Source organism: Microcaecilia unicolor, chromosome 3 (genome assembly GCF_901765095.1).
Source record: "Microcaecilia unicolor chromosome 3, aMicUni1.1, whole genome shotgun sequence".
Taxonomy (NCBI): Eukaryota; Metazoa; Chordata; class Amphibia; order Gymnophiona; family Siphonopidae; genus Microcaecilia; species Microcaecilia unicolor.
In genome coordinates, this window is record NC_044033.1 from 265,106,136 (window position 1) to 265,126,715 (window position 20,580).

Consider the following 20,580-nt stretch of genomic DNA (forward strand, 5'->3'; position numbering starts at 1 on the left):
ATGGGGCATAATCAAAAGGGAGGGACATCTAAGTGGAGCTGTGGCCAACTGGTTAGAGCACCGGTCTTGTAATCCAGAGGTGGCCGGTTCAAATCCCTCTGGTACTACTGAAAAAGCCGCGCAAAAATACTTTTGATTTAGGACGTCCCTGACGAGCACTTGGATTTTTTTTTTTGGGTGGGAGGGGATTGGTGACCACTGGGGGAGTAAGGGGAGGTCATCCCCGATTCCCTCCGGTGGCCATTTGGTCAGTTGGGGCTCCTTTTTGAAGCTTGGTCGTGAAAAAAAAAAGGGACCAAGTAAAGCCGGCGAAATGCTCGTCAAACCTGGCTTTTTTTTCCATTATCGGGCGAAGCCGGCCATCTCGTGAGCACGTCCCCGTCCCGCCTCCACCCTGCCTTCACTACCCTACCGACACGCCCCCTTGAAATTTCGCCGGCCAAAATCGGCTTTCGATTATACCAATTTGGCCGGTTTCAGGAGATCGCCGACGATCTCCAGATTTGTGTTGGAAGATCGCCGGCGATCTCTTTTGAAAATAAGCCTGATAGTGGTAGAGAAGAGATCTGAAACACTGGAGGACAGAGTAGAATGGTCAATAGCCTGAAGATTCCTAAATGTATTGGTTAAGATTGGACGGGACTGAGGAGGAGGGTGTTTAAGTGTGAAAGTTATCAGATGATGGTCAGAGAGGGCAAGAGTTGAGGCACAGAAACTGGAGAGTGAGCAGTTAGAGAAGAGGATAAGATCAAGACAGTGGCCATTCTGGTGAGTGGGGGCAGTGGAGCACAGTTGAAGATTGAAAGAGGATGTTAAAGCAAGAAACTGAGAAGTGTAAGAGTCAGAGGGATCATTAGCATGAATGTTAAAATCCCCAAGAATGAGGAAAGAAGGTTCAAGAAAGAAGGAAAGCCAGGCATCAAAGTCAGTGAGAAAGGAAGAAAGGGACTTATCAGGGGGTCGATAAATGACTGCTACTCAGAGGCAGAGGAGCAAATAGACGGATGGAGTGGACTTTGAAGGAAGAAAAATAGCGAGATTGAGGTTGAAATCTACAGGAAGGTGAAAGTAGTAGCCCGACACCACCTCCGCGGCCAACCGGGCGAGGAGTATGGGAGAAAAGATAACCTACATGGCATAGGGCCGCAACTGAAGCAGAGTCTTCAGGGTAAAGCCAGGTTTCAGTTAGGGCACGCAGATGGACAGTACGAGAGATGAAGAGCGACTATCTGCCTCCCCCCGTTTCTAGTTTAAAAGCTGCACTATCTCCTTTTTAAATGCCAATGCCAGCAGCCTGGTTCCACCCTGGTTAAGGTGGAGCCCATCCTTTCGGAATAGGCTCCCCCTTCCCCAGAATGTTGCCCAGTTCCTAACAAATCTAAAACCCTTCTCCCTGCACCATCGTCTTATCCACGCATTGAGACTCCGGAGCTCTGCCTGTCTCTTGGGCCCTGCGTGTGGAACGGGTAGCATTTCAGAAAATGCTACCCTAGAAATTCTGGATTTGAGCTTTCAACCTAAATTTAGATTCCAGAACCTCTCTCCCACATTTTCCTATGTCACTGGTACCCACATGTACCAAGACAGCCGACTCCTCCCCAACACTATCTAAAATCCTATCTAGGTGATGCGTGAGGTCCGCTACCTTCGCACCAGGCAGGCAAGTCACCAGGTGATCCTCACGTTCACCAGCCACCCAGCAATCTATATGCCTAATGATTGAATCACCAACTACAACAGCTGTCCTAACCCTTCCCTCCCGGGCAGCACTTGGGAGACATATCCTCGGTGCGAGAGAATAGTAGTACATCCCCTGGTGGGCAGGTCCTGGCTACAGGAGTACTTCCTACTTCACCAGGGTGATGCTCTCCTTCTAGGAGACCTCCATCCTCCAAGGTAGCACAGGGGCTACCAGACTGGAGGTGGGACTTCTCTACAACATCCCTTTAGGTCTCCTCTATGAACCTCTCTGTCTCCCTCAGCTCCACCAAGTCTGCTACTCTAGTCTCAAGAGAACGGACGCATTCTGTGAGAGCTAGGAGCTCTTTGCATCGGGCACACACATATGCCTTGCTACTTCAATGACAAGGTTGTATCCAGAATCACCCCCAACCTACAAATTGAAATCGACACAGGAGCAAAACCAGAACCTAACTGAATACCAGGAAAAGGTCGATCCTCACCTGACCGAGCTAGCCATAAAATCTTGCGTCGTAGCTAGATTTAAGGCTAATCCACGCCTGCACAGTTTGAAAATGAGAATCGACCAGCTTGACTCCTTCATAAACCACAGTAGGCACAGCAAAATAAAACTGCAAATCGTCGGCATTGAGATGATATCTGACCCCAATTAAAGAATAACGAGGACAAACAGGAACAGAAGTTGGAAGAATAGAGCTTGTGAATTAAATTAATTCTGTTTGAATAGAGTGAAAGCATATCTGCTTGATGAAATAATGTTTGAAGAAAAGATATTGCTAAAGAGTATTTTTGCTCTAACCAAGTGTGAAAGCACTGCTGCTATAAAGGTAGTGGGGTCATCTACAAACTGCTGGCAGCGGATATAGCACAACCATTGACAGACCTTTTCAATTCGGCGGTAGAAAGTGGGGAATTACCGACATCGCTAAAACTGGCTGACATAATGGTGTTTCTGAAGCCGTAAAAAGATCAGACTAAGCCGGAGTCGTATAGGCCCATATCCCTAATTAATTATGAAGCAAAACTCTTTGCGGGAATATTGGCTCATCGCTTAGCAGGGGTTTTACCAGAGTTCATAGCGAACCCTCAGGTGGGGTTTATCAAAGGGAGACAACCAGTTAAAAATATACGGAAGATCTTAGCATCGCTGGAGTGTGTACGCTACACGCAGCAGGACTCTCTGTTAATAAGTTGATGCCGAAAAGGCATTTAAAAAAAAAAAAATTTATTTGTACCCCGCGCTTTCCCACTCATGGCAGGCTCAATGCGGCTTAGGTACTTACTTGTACCTGGGGCAATGGAGGGTTAAGTGACAAGGGTGAAGTGGGATTTTCTATTCCAGACATTAAGAGCCTATGGGGTCAGAGAGTTTTTTGAGAAGGCAGTGCATACACTATATAATGGACCAGTGGCGAGGATATGGGTTAATGGTACCCACACGCCAACATTCCCGATTAGATCTTAGGGAATCCGGAGATAGAAGGGATCCGGATTGGGAAGGAGGACTTCAAAGTGTCGGCATTTGCTGATGATCTACTGGTGCATCTCTCAAACCCATGTCAGTCACTGAATGTCTTAATGGAATGTTTTAAAGAGTATGGGGCCTTTTCCGGATTTAAGTTAAACACCCAGAAGTCAGAGGGGCTACCTACCAACATAAGGCTACGAGATAGGTGGATAGGAGATTTTCCCCTAAGATGGGCAGTCAGGGAATTTGTATATCTGGGGGTTAGGCTGACAGCAGACACACAGAATATAGAAACTTTATTACAAGATACTGGAACGCAATTAAAGCAATGGCAGTATTTACCATTATCCCTGAGAGGAAGGTTAGCCCTTGTTCAGTATGATAATATTCCCTAAATGGCTATATGTGATGCGACAACTGCCCCTGTATATGCTACAAAAAGATTTGAGACGGCTGAAGTCAATGCTTTCCAGCTATTGCTGGGGGGGGGGGGGGGGGGGGTAAAGAACCAAAAATTAAATTAGAGAGACTCTATGGAGGGGGGAATATGGGAGGACTAGGCCTGCCAAATATGAGATGGTACAATTGGGTGTGCCTAATGAGACATTTGGTGGATTGGATTTTGGGTACAGAGGATTATACACCCTGGGATCTAGAGAGGGCGCTCTTTCAACCGCTGCATACTTGCTACATTTATCATATAAAAACACACCCAAGAGGTGGAAAAATCACACACCATTATACACAATGAGACGCATTTGGCAATATTTGATGTTGAGGTTGGGGAATAATCCACGTAATACAGCTATGCTGCCATTAATCGGGAATCTGAAATTTGGATCTGGGCTCTCACAGGGGAGAGTGACAGAATGGGCAAGACGGGGAATAGTATATATAGCAGATATGTTGTTGGAAACGGGGGAAATAAGAACTAGGGAGAGCTTGGAGAACATAGTGGGGAGAGATAAGGTGGATTGGTTTACATACCTACAGGTACAGAAGTTTGTGCACCACACTATAGGGGATAACTGCTATAGGGGAGTACATAGAATGGTGGCGAAGTTCTTTCTACCATCGGAGATTGGCCAGATTACAGTTTCAGGGATCTATAGAGCCTTAGGTGGACTTCATCCACATAGGACATATGAAGATATAGGGAGACGGTGGGCGGAAGAGCTATAGGTGGAAGTGCGGGAGGGCGTTGTGGCTCAAAGGTTGAGTGAGATCACTACATATGTACATAGTGCAAGACACAGAGAAAGTCAATTTAGAACTATTATAAGAGCATATCTTTCCCCTAAACAGGCGTGCTATGCGGGTCGCCTGGAGGCACCTACATGCATTAAATGTGAGGAACAGGAGGCGTTGTTGCAGCATATGCTGTACACATAGTGTACATTAGTGATGGATTTCTGGAACAAGATACAGAGATAGAGTGGGTCTATTTTAAAGAAAGAGATCCATCTAAGACCGCACGATATTGTTCTGGGAATGGAGAAGGGCAGGACAACACTTAGAAGGGTAGAATTCATATTCTTATACAAAGTTCTGCTTATGGGGAAGCAATGTATTTTGCAACATTGGGAGGATCCTCCCACATTTTAGGGTTGGAGGAATGCATTTCATGGGTTGATGATGTTGGAAGCGAGAGGGGCCCAGAATACAGCCAAGTGTAAGAAAGAATTCTGGGATCTATGGGAGCCATACATCCAGTCGTTGTCGGGAAGAGCTCGTAGTTTGATTCTGAACTCCATGTTGATGTAAGGTTAAGGGGGAGGGGGGTATAGGGAGGGGGATGGAGGGCTTAATAATAGTTAACAGGGGACTCGGATTAGGAAAAGGGAGGGGAGGGGGAGGGTAAGGTACGATATGGCAGTGAGGGCTATAAGAATCAAGGCCTCCACGGTACATGTCATGGTAGAGAGTATAGAGATGGGAGGGAAGAGAGGGGGGAGTATTCATGGTAGGAGAAGTGAGGCTTATAGAATAGAGGGTATCCTCATGCATGATAGCTCATATGGTATCATAATGTCCATAATAGAGGATATAATAATGAATAAAGCAGAGCAGCCATGATGTATGCAATAATGGATTGAATATAACATGCATGGTTAGATTAGGTAAGAATATGATCAGTCATGTTCTCAAGTCTCTGTTATTTTATACATATCAGGGATGGGGAGGTGGGAGAGATAGGGGGAGAGGGGGGTACGACCTTAACATTTTAGGGCATGTACTCTGTTAATTCTGCTCTATATTGAGAAGAGAGGCTGTCTGTAATACATATAGAGGTATGAAGGTATTGATGGTTTGTTCGCTATTAATTAGTGGAATTCAGAGGGCTTAGGGATTATGGGGGAGGGTAAGTAGGGGGGGGGGAACATACACATTGCCAATTTTGGGCAGGTTGGATGAAGTTATTGTTGTATTTGGTTTATGACTTGTTTGATGTTACCATTTGTATGCATGGGTTTTGTGGCAATAAAAAAAAAGATTTAAACCTAAAGGTAGTGGGGTCAGGCGTGTTTGATTTTTCCATCCCTTCCTGTCTCACCCATGCCAGGCACATTAGATATATGGATCATTCCATGTCAATTCAACCAAAATTAGGAAACCTCCCCCACCTCACCATTTCAGAAATTGTTAATCTACCAGAATGGAGGCCAATATATAAGATGACAAACTGCAAACTTTCAGACTTTTAGCTTCAACAGATTTCGAGATATTGGCTTTTCATCTGGGGGGGGGGGGTTAGCACAGTTCACAGTACCTTTTAGGTCTTAATAACTCTGCCATTTAGTATCCTACTGCTGTGAAATGTGCACCACTTACTCAGAATTGTGTGTAGATTTAGAAAATGCAACCCATTTTGAGCTGGAACACATGGTTTCTGAGATATTAATTGTCAAAAATTTTATTTATTGGTCCACTTGTATCCCACATTTTCCCAGCTTATGCGGGCTCAATGTGGCTAACAAAGTTACAAAAATTGGCAAGGTAAGAGAAGCTGATGGAAGGGAAAAGAGTGGATAAACTAACAAAATGGGAAAAGAATAAGGGTGTTAAACAGCAATGTTGACTTTGGGGTAGGCTTTGTTAAACAAATGAGTTTTAAGCAGTTTTTTAAAAGTTTGATGATCCGTTGACTCTTTCAAAAGTCTCGGCAAAGCATTCCAGGTTTGCGGACTGATGAATGAGAAGGAAGAGGCGTAGACTGTCTTATATTTTAGATGCCTGCATGAAGAATAGTGCAGATTAAGAGAAGTTTGAGATGTTACCAAGGAATTTCTCAACGGCAAATCGATCAAATCACACATGTACACAGGTGCTTCAGGATTTTATTCAATTTCGCGTAACAAAATGCAACTTTCAGCAAACCACTGTGTCAACAATATTAAAGGAAAAGCTTTTATATTTTATCTGTTAGTAGCACTGGTTAAAATGAGCAATATGTGTTAATTTTGTGCAGCTGAAAGTTGTAGTTTTCTTGAGAAGGAAATCATCCCCCGATGCCCCCTCCCCAACATAAGTCCACAGGGCATCAGATATTCAAGTTATGAGACTGTTTTCAGATCCTAGGATACCATATAAAATAAACAAGGGGAGGCTCACAGGACCCATGCAAGCCTAACAGAAAGTGTCAAATAGTTGGAAGTCCAGCAATTCACTTCAAATTGTAATCCAATAAGAAATAAAACCACCATTCATATGTTGAAACTCTAGTACAGAAGCTCTATCCAGCTGAGAAGAGAGTCAATCTGGCTGAGTCAGCAGGCAGTTGAGTTGCACTGTAACCTGCTCTTCTTATCACCCCTAAGGGCCGAGATGAAGTGACGTCATTGATGAGCACTTAGGGAATCTTCTTTCCATAGCCTAGCCTCCCGTAACAGAGCAAGAGCTTCACATCATGTAGTCACATTAATGGGCTTGTTGTTCATAGCGAATGACAGGCTAAATGGATAGTGCTCGATGTCGATTCCGGATAAAAAAAAACAAACCCAAAAAACAAAACACCCCTCCCCTTTCCAGGGCAACCTGAAATAAAAGGAGGAACAACTAAAACCCCACCTCGCTGAAGGCACCAGGAGCACAGCCCCCAGCCATCCCAGGGAGGGAGTGAGACGCTGTGACTGTCCCCGTCCTGGCGGGAGCCTTGCCGGGGGAAGCCATGCCAAAATCAGAATGAGGAGTCACACAAACTCCAATTTGCAAGCATCTCAGATCATCACCAACACCCTTTCGACGGATGTCACCCCAGCCCAATCCCCCCAAGAAGTGCGACAGGCATCCTCCGATGGCCTGAGAGGTATGGACCAGTGCTCCAGCATACTACCGCTCGGGTGGCGTGAAAGGCAGCGGTGCCATAACGACGCTCGGCCTGAAAGGGCTACTGTCTCTGCTGAAAGCAGGACTTCGAAGGGAACTGAAATGGCCAGGCCTGTAATGCTTATCCTTGTGAAAGCGGGACCGGGGCTAACCAACGCAGAATGAAGCAAATTGCTTAATCTGGGGTAAAACGCTGCTCCTTATACTCTCCCAGCTCCATAACTAATTTCTCCAAAACAGCCCCAGAGGCAATGACTGGCATGGAGGTTGCTCAGGGAACAATTGTTTACTCTTGGCAAAGGCCAGGGGATAGCATATGAAGGGACATCAGAGCACATTTAAAATAAACAGAAGGAAATATATACTTTTTTTTTTAACTCAACAAATAGCTAAGCTCCAGACAACATAGCTGAAGCAAAGAGGAAAAGCCGATTACGTAGTTTGGATAAATTTCTGGAAGAAAATCCAGAAACTGTTAAGGTAGACAAGAGGGAAGTCAACATCCTCGAGGCAATTAGTATGGAAACTTACTACCATGGACCCTGCTAGGTGCTTGTGACCTGGAGTGGTCACAGATGGAACAAGATAGTGATCTAGATGGACCCAGAGCCTGACTCACTAGGGCTCTATTTAGTTATGCAAAGACTGAAAGCCTACAGCTGAACCTTCCCCCTAAAAGTCCCTTCTCTGTCCCCTTAGGTTGCCATCCAATCCATAACAATCCGAGAGAGTACCTAGCAGAAGTATATTAATACAGAAATATGCTTAGTGCTCAAATGCAAGCGAGTACTCACGTGGGCAAAGCACAGGTATTTCCCCCCAAAATGCACTCATATAGCTATTTATTTGCATTGAGGCTTGTCGATCCCACAGAACAGTCACGTGGACCTTCTGGACCACCAACCTCGGCTGCTTCAGAAACTGCAGGAGACCTGAGGACTCTCCCAGGAGCCTGCTGGACCAAAAGGGGTCCACAAGCCCCTCCAGTCTTCCTTCACATAAGTGCTTGGACATATAACATACCAAATTCAGAGAAAGTGGGTAAGAACTACCCCTGCTCCCATAGTTATATCCTCAAAATGCCCAGCACCCATGGCTACGGGAATCACAGGCAAAAGGGGCCCCAAGGGAGCGCCAGTGCTTCAGCCTTGCCACGTGTCGTGGCTGGACAGATGGCACATGAAGGTAAGAGCACACAAGAAAAAAATCCCCACCGCTCCTACCAAAATGAGCAGAGGAAGCAGCATGATGCTCCCTGATATCGGGCCAAACAGCGGGCCTTCAGAGGTGTAGTGGACAAAGGGTCGGCACGGGAACAGCAGGAAAAAACGCCGGACGATGCTCACTGGCTCAACACTGGAAGCAGCATTGCTAGACACCGCCTGCACCGCCAGTGGAAAACTACTCACCCCTTTGGGGATCGGTACTGCAGATACTGTCGGTACTCTCACACCCCACCCAGTACAGTTGGGGTGCGATATCTGCTGTTAGTAATATATAACCTGTCGTTAAAATCGTCCATAGTACCTGAAGACTGGCCAATGGGATGCCTATTTTTAAAAAGGGTTCTAGGGGTGATCTGGGAAATTACAGATTGGTACACCTGCTGAGTTTAAAGAGGGTCTGGACAGATTCCTGAAGGAAAAGTCCATTGATCATTATTAAATTTGGGGTTTTTGCCAGGTTCTTGGGGCCTGGATTGGCCGCTGTCGGAGACAGAGTGCTGGGCTTGATGGACCTTTGGTCTTTTCCCAGCGTGGCAGTGCTTATGTGCTTAAAATGGTAGAAACTATACAAAAAAATAAAATAAAATAAAATAAAATTACAGAATACGTAGACAAACATGGTTTAATGGGACAGCTTCAGTATGGGTTCAGCCGAGGGAAGTCTTGCCTCATCAATTTGCTTCATTTCTTTGAAGGCGTGAAAAAACATGTGGATAAAGGTGAGCCTGTTGATGTAGTGTATCTAGATTTTCAGAAAGCTTTTGATAAAGTTACTCTTGAGAAACTTCTGAGAAAATTAAAGAGTCATGGGATAGGAGGCAAGGTTCTGGTGTGGATTAGGAATTGGTTATTGGACAGAAAACAGAGGGTAGGGTTAAATGATAATGTCTCTCAATGGAGGAGGGTGAACAGTGGAGTGCCACAGGGATCTGTATTGGGACCGGTGCTATTTCACATATTTAGAAATGATATGGAAATCGGAAGGAGTGAGGTGATCAAATTTGCAGATAACACAAAACTATTCAAGGTTGTTAAAACACATGCGGACTGTGAAACATTGCAGGAAGACCTTAGGAAATTGGAAGACTGGGCATCCAAATGGCAGATGAAGGAAAAATTATGTTCTTACCTGATAATCATACCAGACCAGTCCAGACTAATGGGTTGTGTCCATCTACCAGCGGAAGGAGACATAGTTCCAAGTAAACCGCCCCTTAAGGGTATCGTGCAGCCTGGAATGTTCAGTATTTTGAATAGCCAAGCAATGGTGCTCTGAAGTCTAGAAGAAAACACAATTAATACCAAACAGGCAAACTCTTGGAGCCAATATGCAGAAGCTCACTGCAACCTCCCCTCACAGTAAAGTAAGCGGGAGGGAATGGTGCATACTGAGCTTGCCTAAGCACATAGAGATCTACCCCTGAATCCGGGGAAAGAACTCTGTGATCCAAAGTAACAGGAGTCATACAGAGCTGGAACAACAAGTGGCAGGAGATTGAATAGAGAAGATGAAGTAGGCAGTGCTGTAGGACATCCCACCGTATTGAAGAGTCGTGGAACAGCCAGGGATACCTAAAGGAAACAACACTCTGACAGACTTTAGCCAGAGAGGGCATCTGGACTGGTCTGGTATGATTAAATGAAAGAAAATTATCAGATAAGAACATAATTTTTCCTTCATCTGCCATTTGGATGCCCAGTCTTCCAATTTCCTAAGATCTTCCTGCAATGTTTCACAGTCAGCATGTGTTTTAAGAACCTTGAATAGTTTTGTGTCCAAGATGGCGCCCGCTGCCAGCTCCATCGAGCGGGAAGCATGCTCGTACTGGCTCTACCGTCTAAACAGCATGATTTACAGAGCCCCGCTGCTGATCTGCGCTTGCCACAACGGGAACAGCGCTTAACTCCCTCAGCAGCCATCGACGAAAAATGGCAGAATAAAATTCAAAATGGCAGCTTCACGCCAAAATCACCCCGATCAAAACGCCGTCAATGGGCCCTCCCCGGAGGAGCTGAGTACCACCCTTACCTCAAAGGACCGAGTCCACGAGCTCCGGTCGCACTGCACAGTCAGGAAAAGCCTCAGAAATAGCAGCGCTGAAAAGCACGTTTTTTGTTTTTTTAACGCAGTGAGGAAAGTTGGAGGCAAACAGCTACACAGGCACGCCGGAGGCAGAAAAGGGTGGGAAAGGCAGGGAAAGGGCGAACCTATGTGCCTTTAAAGTGGACTCCACTTAGCCACAACACCCCTGCTACAACTGGCAAAAGCACAAAAGCCACCCCAGGCAGAATCTTCAAGGAGCTGAACAAGCTGCGTCCAATCCTGCTGGGAGATAGAGAAATACTGAGAGGCAGATGGAGCTAGCCGTCCTAGAGGCACTATGGTTTTCAGTGTTCTCTATCTCCCCCTGCTGGTAGGTGGACACAACCCATTCGTAATGGATTCATCTGCTGCTGATGACAAGGAAAGGAAGTTCTGTTGAAATCGAGAACGCTGAAAAGGAAAAGGATGGTCTACCTGGCCGATAACATCTAGTCTCTCGAAAACGAGGTTTTGAGGCTCCAGCCCCCTCAGACTTGGAGTCTCCCAAATCCTTGACAATCTTGTCCAACTCTTCTCCAAACAAGAGTTTGCCTTTAAACTTCAATGCGAAAAAATGCAAAGTGATGCACTTAGGGAGTAGAAACCCAAGAGAGACTTATGTGTTAGGCGGTGAGAGTCTGATAGGTACTGAGGGAGAGAAGGATCTTGGGGTGATAGTATCCGAGGATCTGAAGGCAACGAAACAGTGTGACAAGGCAGTGGCTGTAGTGAGAAGGTTGCTAGGCTGTATAGAGAGAGGTTTGATCAGTAGAAGAAAGGAAGTGTTGATGCCCCTGTACAAGTCGTTGGTCAGGCCCCACCTGGAGTATTGTGTTCAGTTTTGGAGGCTGTACCTTGCGAAGAATGCTAAAAAAATGGAAGCGGTGCAAAGAAAAGCTACGAGAATGGTACGGGATTTGCGTTCCAAGATGTATGAGGAGAGACTTGCTGACCTGAACATGTATACCCTGGAGGAAAGGAGGAACAGGGGTGATATGATACAGACGTTCAAATATTTGAAAGGTATTAATCCGCAAACAAATCTTTTCCGGAGATGGGAAGGCGGTAGAACGAGAGGACATGAAATGAGGTTGAAGGGGGGCAGCCTCAGGAAAGATGTCAGGAAGTATTTTTTCACGGAGAGGGTGGTGGATGCTTGGAATGCCCTCCCGCCGGAGGTGGTGGAGATGCAAATGGTAACGGAATTCAAACATGCGTGGGATATGCATAAAGGAATCCTGTGCAGAAGGAATGGATCCTCAGAAGCTTAGCCGAAATTGGGTGGCGGAGCAGGTGGGGGGGGGGGGGGGGGGGGGGACAGGGATTGGTGGTTGGGAGGCGAGGATGGTGGAGGGCAGACTTGTACGGTCTGTGCCGGGGCCGGTGGTGGGAGGTGGGACTGGTGGTTGGGAGGCGGGAAGTACTGCTGTGCAGACCTGTACGGTCTGTGCCCTGAACAAGGCAGGTACAAATCAAGGTAAGGTTTACACATATGTTTGTCTTGTTGGGCAGACTGGATGGACCGTGCAGGTCTTTTTCTGCCGTCATCTACTATGTTACTATGTAAAGGGTAACTTGGTAAGTCGCTGTTTAGATACCATATCTGCAGCTAAATGCCATAGCCAAAGCAACCTTCGAGAAATGACCGCCAAGGCCATACATTTTGCTGAAGATCGCTCTAGATCATATAAGGCGTCCGCCAGATATGCCAAAGCAGTGTCCATTCTAGGCACAACCGTCAATGAAAAGGCGCTAGCTCCTGTTCTACAGACTGCTGAAACCACTTCAAGAGAAGCTCGAGCCGCGTAAGAACTACAAACGGATGCCTTGAGTGTCAAAGTGGACACCTCAAAGGCACGAATGTGAGAGAAAATCCGCCAGGAAAGCAGAGAACTCAAACGCCCCACGGTAAAAACAATAGTGTAAAAGAAGTGGGAGAGCGACCAAGGATACCAGAAACTGGAGGATGTTCGATAATATACAATTTTATTAATAATTTGAAGACTCAAAGGCACACCAGAGTGGCTTCCAGACGTCTATCTTGCATGTCTTTCAATGCCACTCCCCCTTCCACAGGGAGGGTGGTTTTCTTAGTTACTGCCGCCACCAAGGCATCGACTCGGGGCAGCTCAAAATTCTCCGATAGACCTGCTTGTACTGGGTACAAACGAGAGATGGCTTTGGACACCTTAAGGGGCGCATCTGGATCAGACCATTGAGCAGAAATGATCTTTTGAATAGTTTCATGCATAGGAAAGGCCTTAACAGGTCTTCTAGTACTTTCCATGCAAACATTTACCTTCGCCGCCTCCTGCGCCTCAGGGTCCTCAATTGCAATATCTCTAAGGCCGAGAAAATAAGAGAGGACAGCTCCTCCCTATGAAAAATGTGCACCGCCGCGGGGTCATCCGGTTCCTCCGATATGATCTCCCCCTCCTGTACTTCCTCTGCAATCGAGGATCTCAACGATCCCGCAGAAAAACCCGGAAGGGAAGGGGCCACTGAAAGCGGGCCCACGGAGCCCCTATCAGACCCTGACTCTGTGCGTCTGAGCTTTTGAACCTGAGTTAAGGCCAGTGGACTAAGGCTTTGAACAGCACTATCCAATGCTAACTGAGAAGCACGCCCGTCACCTGTAACAGCAGAAGAGGGCAGGGAGCGTAATACCCATCTCGTCTATTATTCTGGTATACTTAACTTTTACCCTCTCTAACAATATTCTTTATTCCATTTACTGTGTAAGCCTCATTGAACCTGCTTTGAGTAGGAAAGTGTGGGATACAAAAACAAATAAGCCTGGTGCAAAAGCAAAACACAATCAGGAGAGAACACCTCCCCTGCAGGGGAAGGCTCCTCATCCCCTGCTGCCAAGCCTGCACCGTCCCTAGGTCCCTGAGAGGCTTTCTTACTGCCTTTCCCCTCAGCTCCCCTTGGAAATTTGGACGAGGGAGCCAGCACTGACTGCAGAGCTTTAGAAAACAGTACCATGGGCAAATCCAAGATGGCGCCCGTCTCATCGAACTCCAGAGGAAATGAACGCTGCATCACCCCCGAGAGCCGCAGTACAATCAGCACTACACCCCCCCCCCCCCCCCCCGCAGCAAACTGGCACTTCCTGCAGCGGGAGCAGCACTTAACTGCCTCTGCTGCCATATCAATAACAGAAGGGGGGGAGATAAGGAAATGAAGAATTAAAGGCAAAATCACTCAGCAAGGGCAGGATCAGCTCCGAGTACCGTCAATTACGCTGACTCTGGTCCAGCACACTGCAGCATCTCCTCAGATGGGAATACCCCTGCTGCACAAACAGTAGTATCTGCTTTTTTATTTTTGTGAGGAAGTTTAGAGCCAAAACAGAGGGAGACACTGCATTCCCAGGGTGAGGCAGGGACCTATAACACAGTATGCCTCCAAAGCGGATCAGAGACCACACACACCCCTGATCTCAACTGGCTAAGAGCCCAGGAGACCCCAAAAATCAGCAGAAAAGCCCCAGGAGCTGGGACAGATCCGCCCACCACCTGCTGGAGATAGAGCTATACTAAATGCTATGGGGGTTGTACTCTGGTATAGCTCACAGCAATTTGGTTTTCTATCTCCACCTGCTTGTAGACGGATACAACCCACTGGTTTCTGGATTCATCTGCTGCTGACGCTATGGAAAGCTGATTTGATTACTTAACAGACCATGGCATTAAAATCACTTGAATTTCAGCACAACTGAGAGCAGTGCTGATCTACCTTTGTCAATAAAGGATACAGTTAAAAGTATCAGCTCTACTATAACATTAATATGGTAATTGAAAAAAGTTAACCAACAGTATAAACAAAGATCTTTAAGCAGGCACTCACCTCATCAAACCCAGCAGCTTGTAGTTCTTGTAACATTTGCTGATTAATTTCAGGGGACACCCTGGATGAAGAACCTGTTTCATTGGCAAATGGCTGCAGTGAATTCCGAATTTCTTGCAAGGCTTTATGATAGGTTCCAAATTTGACACTGCGTCCTTGTCTGGGATCCTCAACTGTCATTTTCCCCAAACTGTGTTCAACTTTAGTTGCATCAGATGGCTTAGGTAAATTCCTTAAGCTCTCTCGGATTTCCAGCAACATCTGCTGGCTATTGCCAGCGTAGTTGCTGGCAGGAAAGGTTTTAGGCCTCATTTGTCTATAACCCTCAGGTTTTTCACCTCTCTTCATTAAAACATGTATTGATGGAACCTCTACTAAGGATTCCTCCCAAACAAACGTCAACAAGTGGACGACAGCTTCACAAGTCACTTATTAGCCAAAATATTCACTTAATCACCTGTGCTTCAAATATTGCTGTAGTTCTGAGCAGTCATGAAAATTATTCCATCTGCAATATACCAAAAAATCCAGGTTACAAATCAAAATTATTTGCAGGGGCAGACTGAAGCCAAACATATGACCTTATATTTTCATTTGCATTTCATTAAAATGCATACAATCTTAGAAATTACCCAATGTAAAACAACTTTTTATTTTTAGATTGCTAAGTTACATATAATGCCAAACCTGAAACCCCTTCACGAAGTTTTATTTTCTAGAGATAGGGTTGAATATAAATTTATCTAAATAACTTCTCATGCCCAAAATCATACAGGTTGCACAGAATTTCAGTATATATACAAATTTAAAATTTAGTCTCTGCAATAGTAACTAAGAATGGCCTATCAGAAAAATAAGAACTGCACTCAAAATATGCTAGAACAGAAGAATAGAGAGGCCAGATACTAGAAAATGGTAACAGAGAAAATACCAATGGGATTTTCTCTGTTACCACAAGAGTGGAGGAATGGCCTAGTGGTTAGAGCACCGGTCTTGCAATCCAGAGGTGGCCGGCTCAAATCCCACTGCTGCTCCTTGTGATCTTGGGCAAGTCACTTAACCCTCCATTGCCTCAGGTACAAACTTAGATTGTGAGCCCTCATGGGACAGAGAAATATTCAGTGTACCTGAGTGTAACTCACCTTGAGCTACTACTGAAAAAGGTGCGAGCAAAATCTAAATAAATAAAGCCAGGTGTGCTAAATGAGAGAACAGGATAAAAGATGCACATTATCTCTTTCAATTTCTAAGCAGCTATCCAAGGAAAAAGCACAATCTGAAGTGCCTGTACACAAATGCTAGAAGCCTAAAAAAATAAGATGGGAGACAGAGTATATAGCACTAAATGATGAGGTAGATATAACAGGCATCTCAGAGACTTAGTGGAAAGATATCAATGGGACAGTGTTAACAGGGTACAAACTGTAACACAAGCGAGAGGATCAAATTGTGTGGGAGGGGGGGGGGCGCTATATGTTAAAGAGGGAATTGAGTCAAATAAAATAAAGGGAAAGGAAATGGGACTTGATATACAGCCTTTCTGTAGTTTTTTGCAACTAAATTCAAAGCGGTTTACATAGTATACACAGGTACTTATTTATACCTTTGACAATGGAGGGTTAGGTGACTTGCCCAGAGTCGCAAGCAGCTGAATCGAACCCAGTTCCTTAGGACCAAAGTCCATGGCACTAACCACTAGGCAACTCCTGCACAGCAGTGTGGAATCATTATGGATAGAAATTCCATGTGCAAAGGGGAAGGAGTATTCTTGTAGGGCTGTACTACCGTCTGCTGGGACAGAACAAATAGACAGATGAAGAAATGTTTACAAAAAATAGGAAAACTGTTATTTGTTGTATGTTCTCCTGCATTGTATGCCACATAGAGCCCGCCTTGGTGGGAATATGTGGGATATAAATGTTCACAATAAATAAAATAAATAAATAAATGGGCGATTTAAAATACCCACATATTGACTGGATAAATGTTACATCAGGGAGTGACAGAGAGATAAAATTTCTAGATGTAATAAATGACTGCTTCTTCGAGAAACTGGTCCAGGAACCGGTAAGAGGGACAACCATTTTGGATCTGGTCCTTGGTGGCATGCAAGGCATGGTATGAGAGGTGGCAGTGTTGGGTCCCCTGGGAAACTGTGATCATAACATGACCAAGTTTAAGCTACTATCTGGGATGAACCTGCAAAGCAGCTGCATTTAATTCTTGAAAGGGTGCCTATAATAAAATGAGGAAAATGGTTAAATCAGGCGTGGATGTTATTCAAAAATACCATCTTGGAAGCCCAGACCATCTGCATTTGCAAAGGTAGAAAGAAGAGAAAATGACAGCCAGTATGGTTAAAAGATGAAGCAAAAGAGGCTATTACAGCCAAAAAAGATTGTCCTTCAAAGAATGGAAAAAGGTTCCAAATGAAGAAAATAAGAAGCAACATGAGCTGTGGCAAGTTAGATGCAAAGCATTAATAAAGATGGCTAAATCAGGATATGAAGAGAAACTTGTTGCAGAGGCTAAAACACACAGTAACAACTTTTTCAGGTACATCAGAAGCAGAAAGCCTGTGAGGGAATCCTTGGGACCGTTACATTACAAAAGGAGCAAAAGGGGCAATCAGGGAGGACAAGACCATAGCGGAGAAACTGAATTCTCTGCTTTGGTCTTTATGGAAGAAGAAGATGTAAGAGATCTGTGCATTTACCATGTAAATGAGTTTATCTTTTTGGGCAAACTGGATGGACCGTACAGATCTTTATCTACCGTCATTTACTATGTTTACTATATGTTAGACTAGCCGTTAAGCCCGTTAAAATGGGCGCGATTTCCAGCTACTCTCCTCGCCGCCGCTCCCTCCCCCCTCCGTGCCGGGCCCCCTGCACTGACCTGACAGCGCCTCTCACCTCCGTGTGGATCTGCTGCTGCCTGCAGCAGTTCCACACGGAGGTGAGAGGCACTGTCAGGTCAGTGCAGGGGGTCCAATACTGAGGGGGACGGGAGCGGCGGCGGGGATGGGGGGGGGACGTTGGAGGTTGGTGCGTGCGATGTTCGCTTCCAGTCTCCAGCGGCAGCATCCACAGTCCGACTCCGTTTCCCTCTCTTTTCCACCCTCTGATGTCATCACATCTAGACGCGAGGGCGGGACAGAGAGGGAAGTCTCTACTGCGCATTTGCAGGTGAGTCGGTCACTTGCCATTTATATGTTTGATCTGCCTGTACCAGAAATGGTTTTCAGAGGTGATGATGTGGAGGAACGGAAAGAAATCTCTGTGAACCTGGAAGATGTACTGAGCCAAATGGACAAATTAAAAAGTAGTAAATCACCTGGACGGGATGGCACACATCCAAGGGCACTCAAAGAAGTTAAGCATGAAATTGCTGATCTGCTGTTAGTAATATGTAACCTGTTAAAATCATCCATAGTACCTGAAGATGGAAGTATGGCTAATGTGACACCGATTTTTAAAAAGGTTTCCAGGGGTGATCCGGGAAATTACAGACCTGTAAGCTTGATGTCAGTGCCAGGTAAAATTGTGGAAACTATTATAAAGAATAAAATTATGGAACACAGACAAAAAGGGTTTAGTGGGACAGAGTCTGCATGGGTTCAGCATTGGGAAGTCACCTCACCAATTTGCTTCATTTCTTTATAGGCATCAATAAACACATGGATAAAGGTGAACTCTCAATGGAGGAGGATGAACAATGGAGTGGAAACAGGGATCATTACTGGGACTGGTGCTACTTAACATATTTATAAATAATATGGAAATCGAAACGATGAAGGAGGTGATTAAATTTGCAGATGATACAAAACTATTCAAGGTTGTTAAAACACGTGCAGACTGTGAAATATTGCAGGAAGACCTTAGGAAATTGGAAGACTGGGCATCCAAATGGCAGATGAAATTTAATGTGGACAAATGCAAGGTGATGCACATTGGAAAGAATAATCCAAATCACAGTTAACTGATGCTAGGGTCCACCTTGGGGGTCAGAGCTCAAGAAAAAGATCTGGGTGTCGTAGATAATACGCTGAAATGTTCTGCTCAGTGTGCGGCGGCAGCCAAAAAAGCAAACAGGATGCAAGGAATTATTAGGAAAGGGATGGTGAATATGACCGAAAATACTACAATGGTTTTGTATTGCTCCATGGTGCATCCGCACCTCAGTTCTGGTCACCGTATCTCAAAAAAGATATAGCGGAATTAGAAAAGGTTCAAAGAAGAGCAACTAAAATGATGGAACTTCTCTTGTATGAGGAAAGGCTAAAGAGGTTAGGGCTCTTCAGCCCGGAAAAGAGACAGATGAGGGGAGATTTGATTGAGTGGTGTAGAATAAGTAGAAGTAAATCGATTTTTTTTACTCATTCCAAAAGTACAAAGACTAGGGGAAACTCAAGGAAGTTACATGGAAATACTTTTAAAACAAATAGGAAATATTTTTTTCACTCAACAAATAGTTAAGCTCTGGAACACTTTGCCAGAGGATGTAGTAACAGCGGTTAGAGTATCTGGGTTTACAAAAAGGTTTGGACAAATTCCTGGAGGAAAAGTCCATACTCTGCTATTGAGATATACATGAGGAAGCAACTGCTTGCCCTGGGATTCGCAGTATGGAGTGTTGTCACGATTTGGATTTCTGCCAGGTAGTTGTGACCTGGCTTGGCCATTGTTTGGAAAACAAGATACTGGGCTAGATGGACCATTGGTCTGACACAGTATGGCTACTCTTATGTTCGCTATGTTTAAAGACTTATTTGTGTTCTAAAGCATATTCTTGAATTAGGAAGGTGCCTGAGGACAGGTTATCGTTTTGCAGTTGCTTGTGCCATGATAGGATAAGCGTGATCTGTTCTGAATTTAACATTTCCTGTCAGACACTGGCGTTCCTTTTCTACTGTTGATTTGAATTTTATTGTACATCGCTTTGATTTACGTGTTTAAAAAAGCGATTACAAAATTGTAATAAACATATTTGTGGTTTTTGAAGCAACTTTTCATTTTTCACTGTTTGTTTCTCTTGGGTCGGTGTCTCCAAATGGGTTTTGTGCATACCATAACAATAACAAAGTCTACTCTTAAGCCAGGATATGTTGAGTTTGCAGCTTGAAATCAAAACCTGCATTAGGCTCGATATTTTAATATTATAACCAAACAACATATTCTCTTATCTTACAAGCACTGTCCTGGCTCAGTCAGTAGAGCCCTCCAGGCACCCCTGGGGAATGTGTGCAGATCAGACCCCCCCCCCCCCCCAGTCTTTTCACTAACTCAAACATGTCAAGAAAGAAGAACCCTAACTATATTCTTGGTTCTTTTGAACAGAAATTTTGAAAATTCTGTGCACTTTTTAAAATTGAGCACTTTTTGTAAACTTTCTTTGTGCTAATTTCCCCCATCAGGCCTGACGCCCCCTCCCAACTTTCTCCTTAGTCTCAGCCCTCTCCAGCACTGTTGCCTACTTAGTTTGAACCTCTTCCTACGCCGATTTCCCTTTCTCTCTCTACCCCTTGCCCCTCCAGCTTTTTCCTCCTCCTCCTCTAACATGTTCTCTCTCTGGTTTCCTGCAAGACCCCATGACTGTTTATCTCTGCCCCCCTCCATTCTCTAACTCCTAGCAAGACCTCCAGATCTGTCCCCCAAGCTCACTCTCCCTACTTGCTTTCCTCCCTGTTCTGCTTTCACGTCCCCACCAGCTTATTCTGTACCCCTTCCAAGAAACTGCTCCCATTTCACTTTTTTAGGACAGCTAGGAGGTTTAACAGTCTAAGGGAGCAGAGAAGGAGGATACAGACTGATGAGCTGCCACTCTCCTTCACTCTGCCCTGCACTGCTAAGAACAGCTTGCTGTCCTTGTGTATTGGCTTAAAGCGTGCCTCAGATTTTCTTAGGATCTAGGAGCCAGCCTTG

The 20,580-nt window shown here is 45.1% G+C and overlaps 1 protein-coding gene across 2 annotated transcripts in view; it reads right to left on the reverse strand.

The window, feature by feature from the left end:
- LATS1 (large tumor suppressor kinase 1) overlaps positions 1–20,580 on the reverse strand; it is a 123,818-nt gene that overhangs the window by 94,134 nt on the left and 9,104 nt on the right. For both annotated transcript variants that reach the window (XM_030198059.1, XM_030198058.1), the window contains exon 2: positions 14,657–15,164. In XM_030198059.1, the coding sequence (XP_030053919.1) occupies positions 14,657–15,004 (348 nt within the window). In that variant the 5' untranslated portion in view covers positions 15,005–15,164. The remainder of the gene's footprint in view (positions 1–14,656; positions 15,165–20,580) is intronic.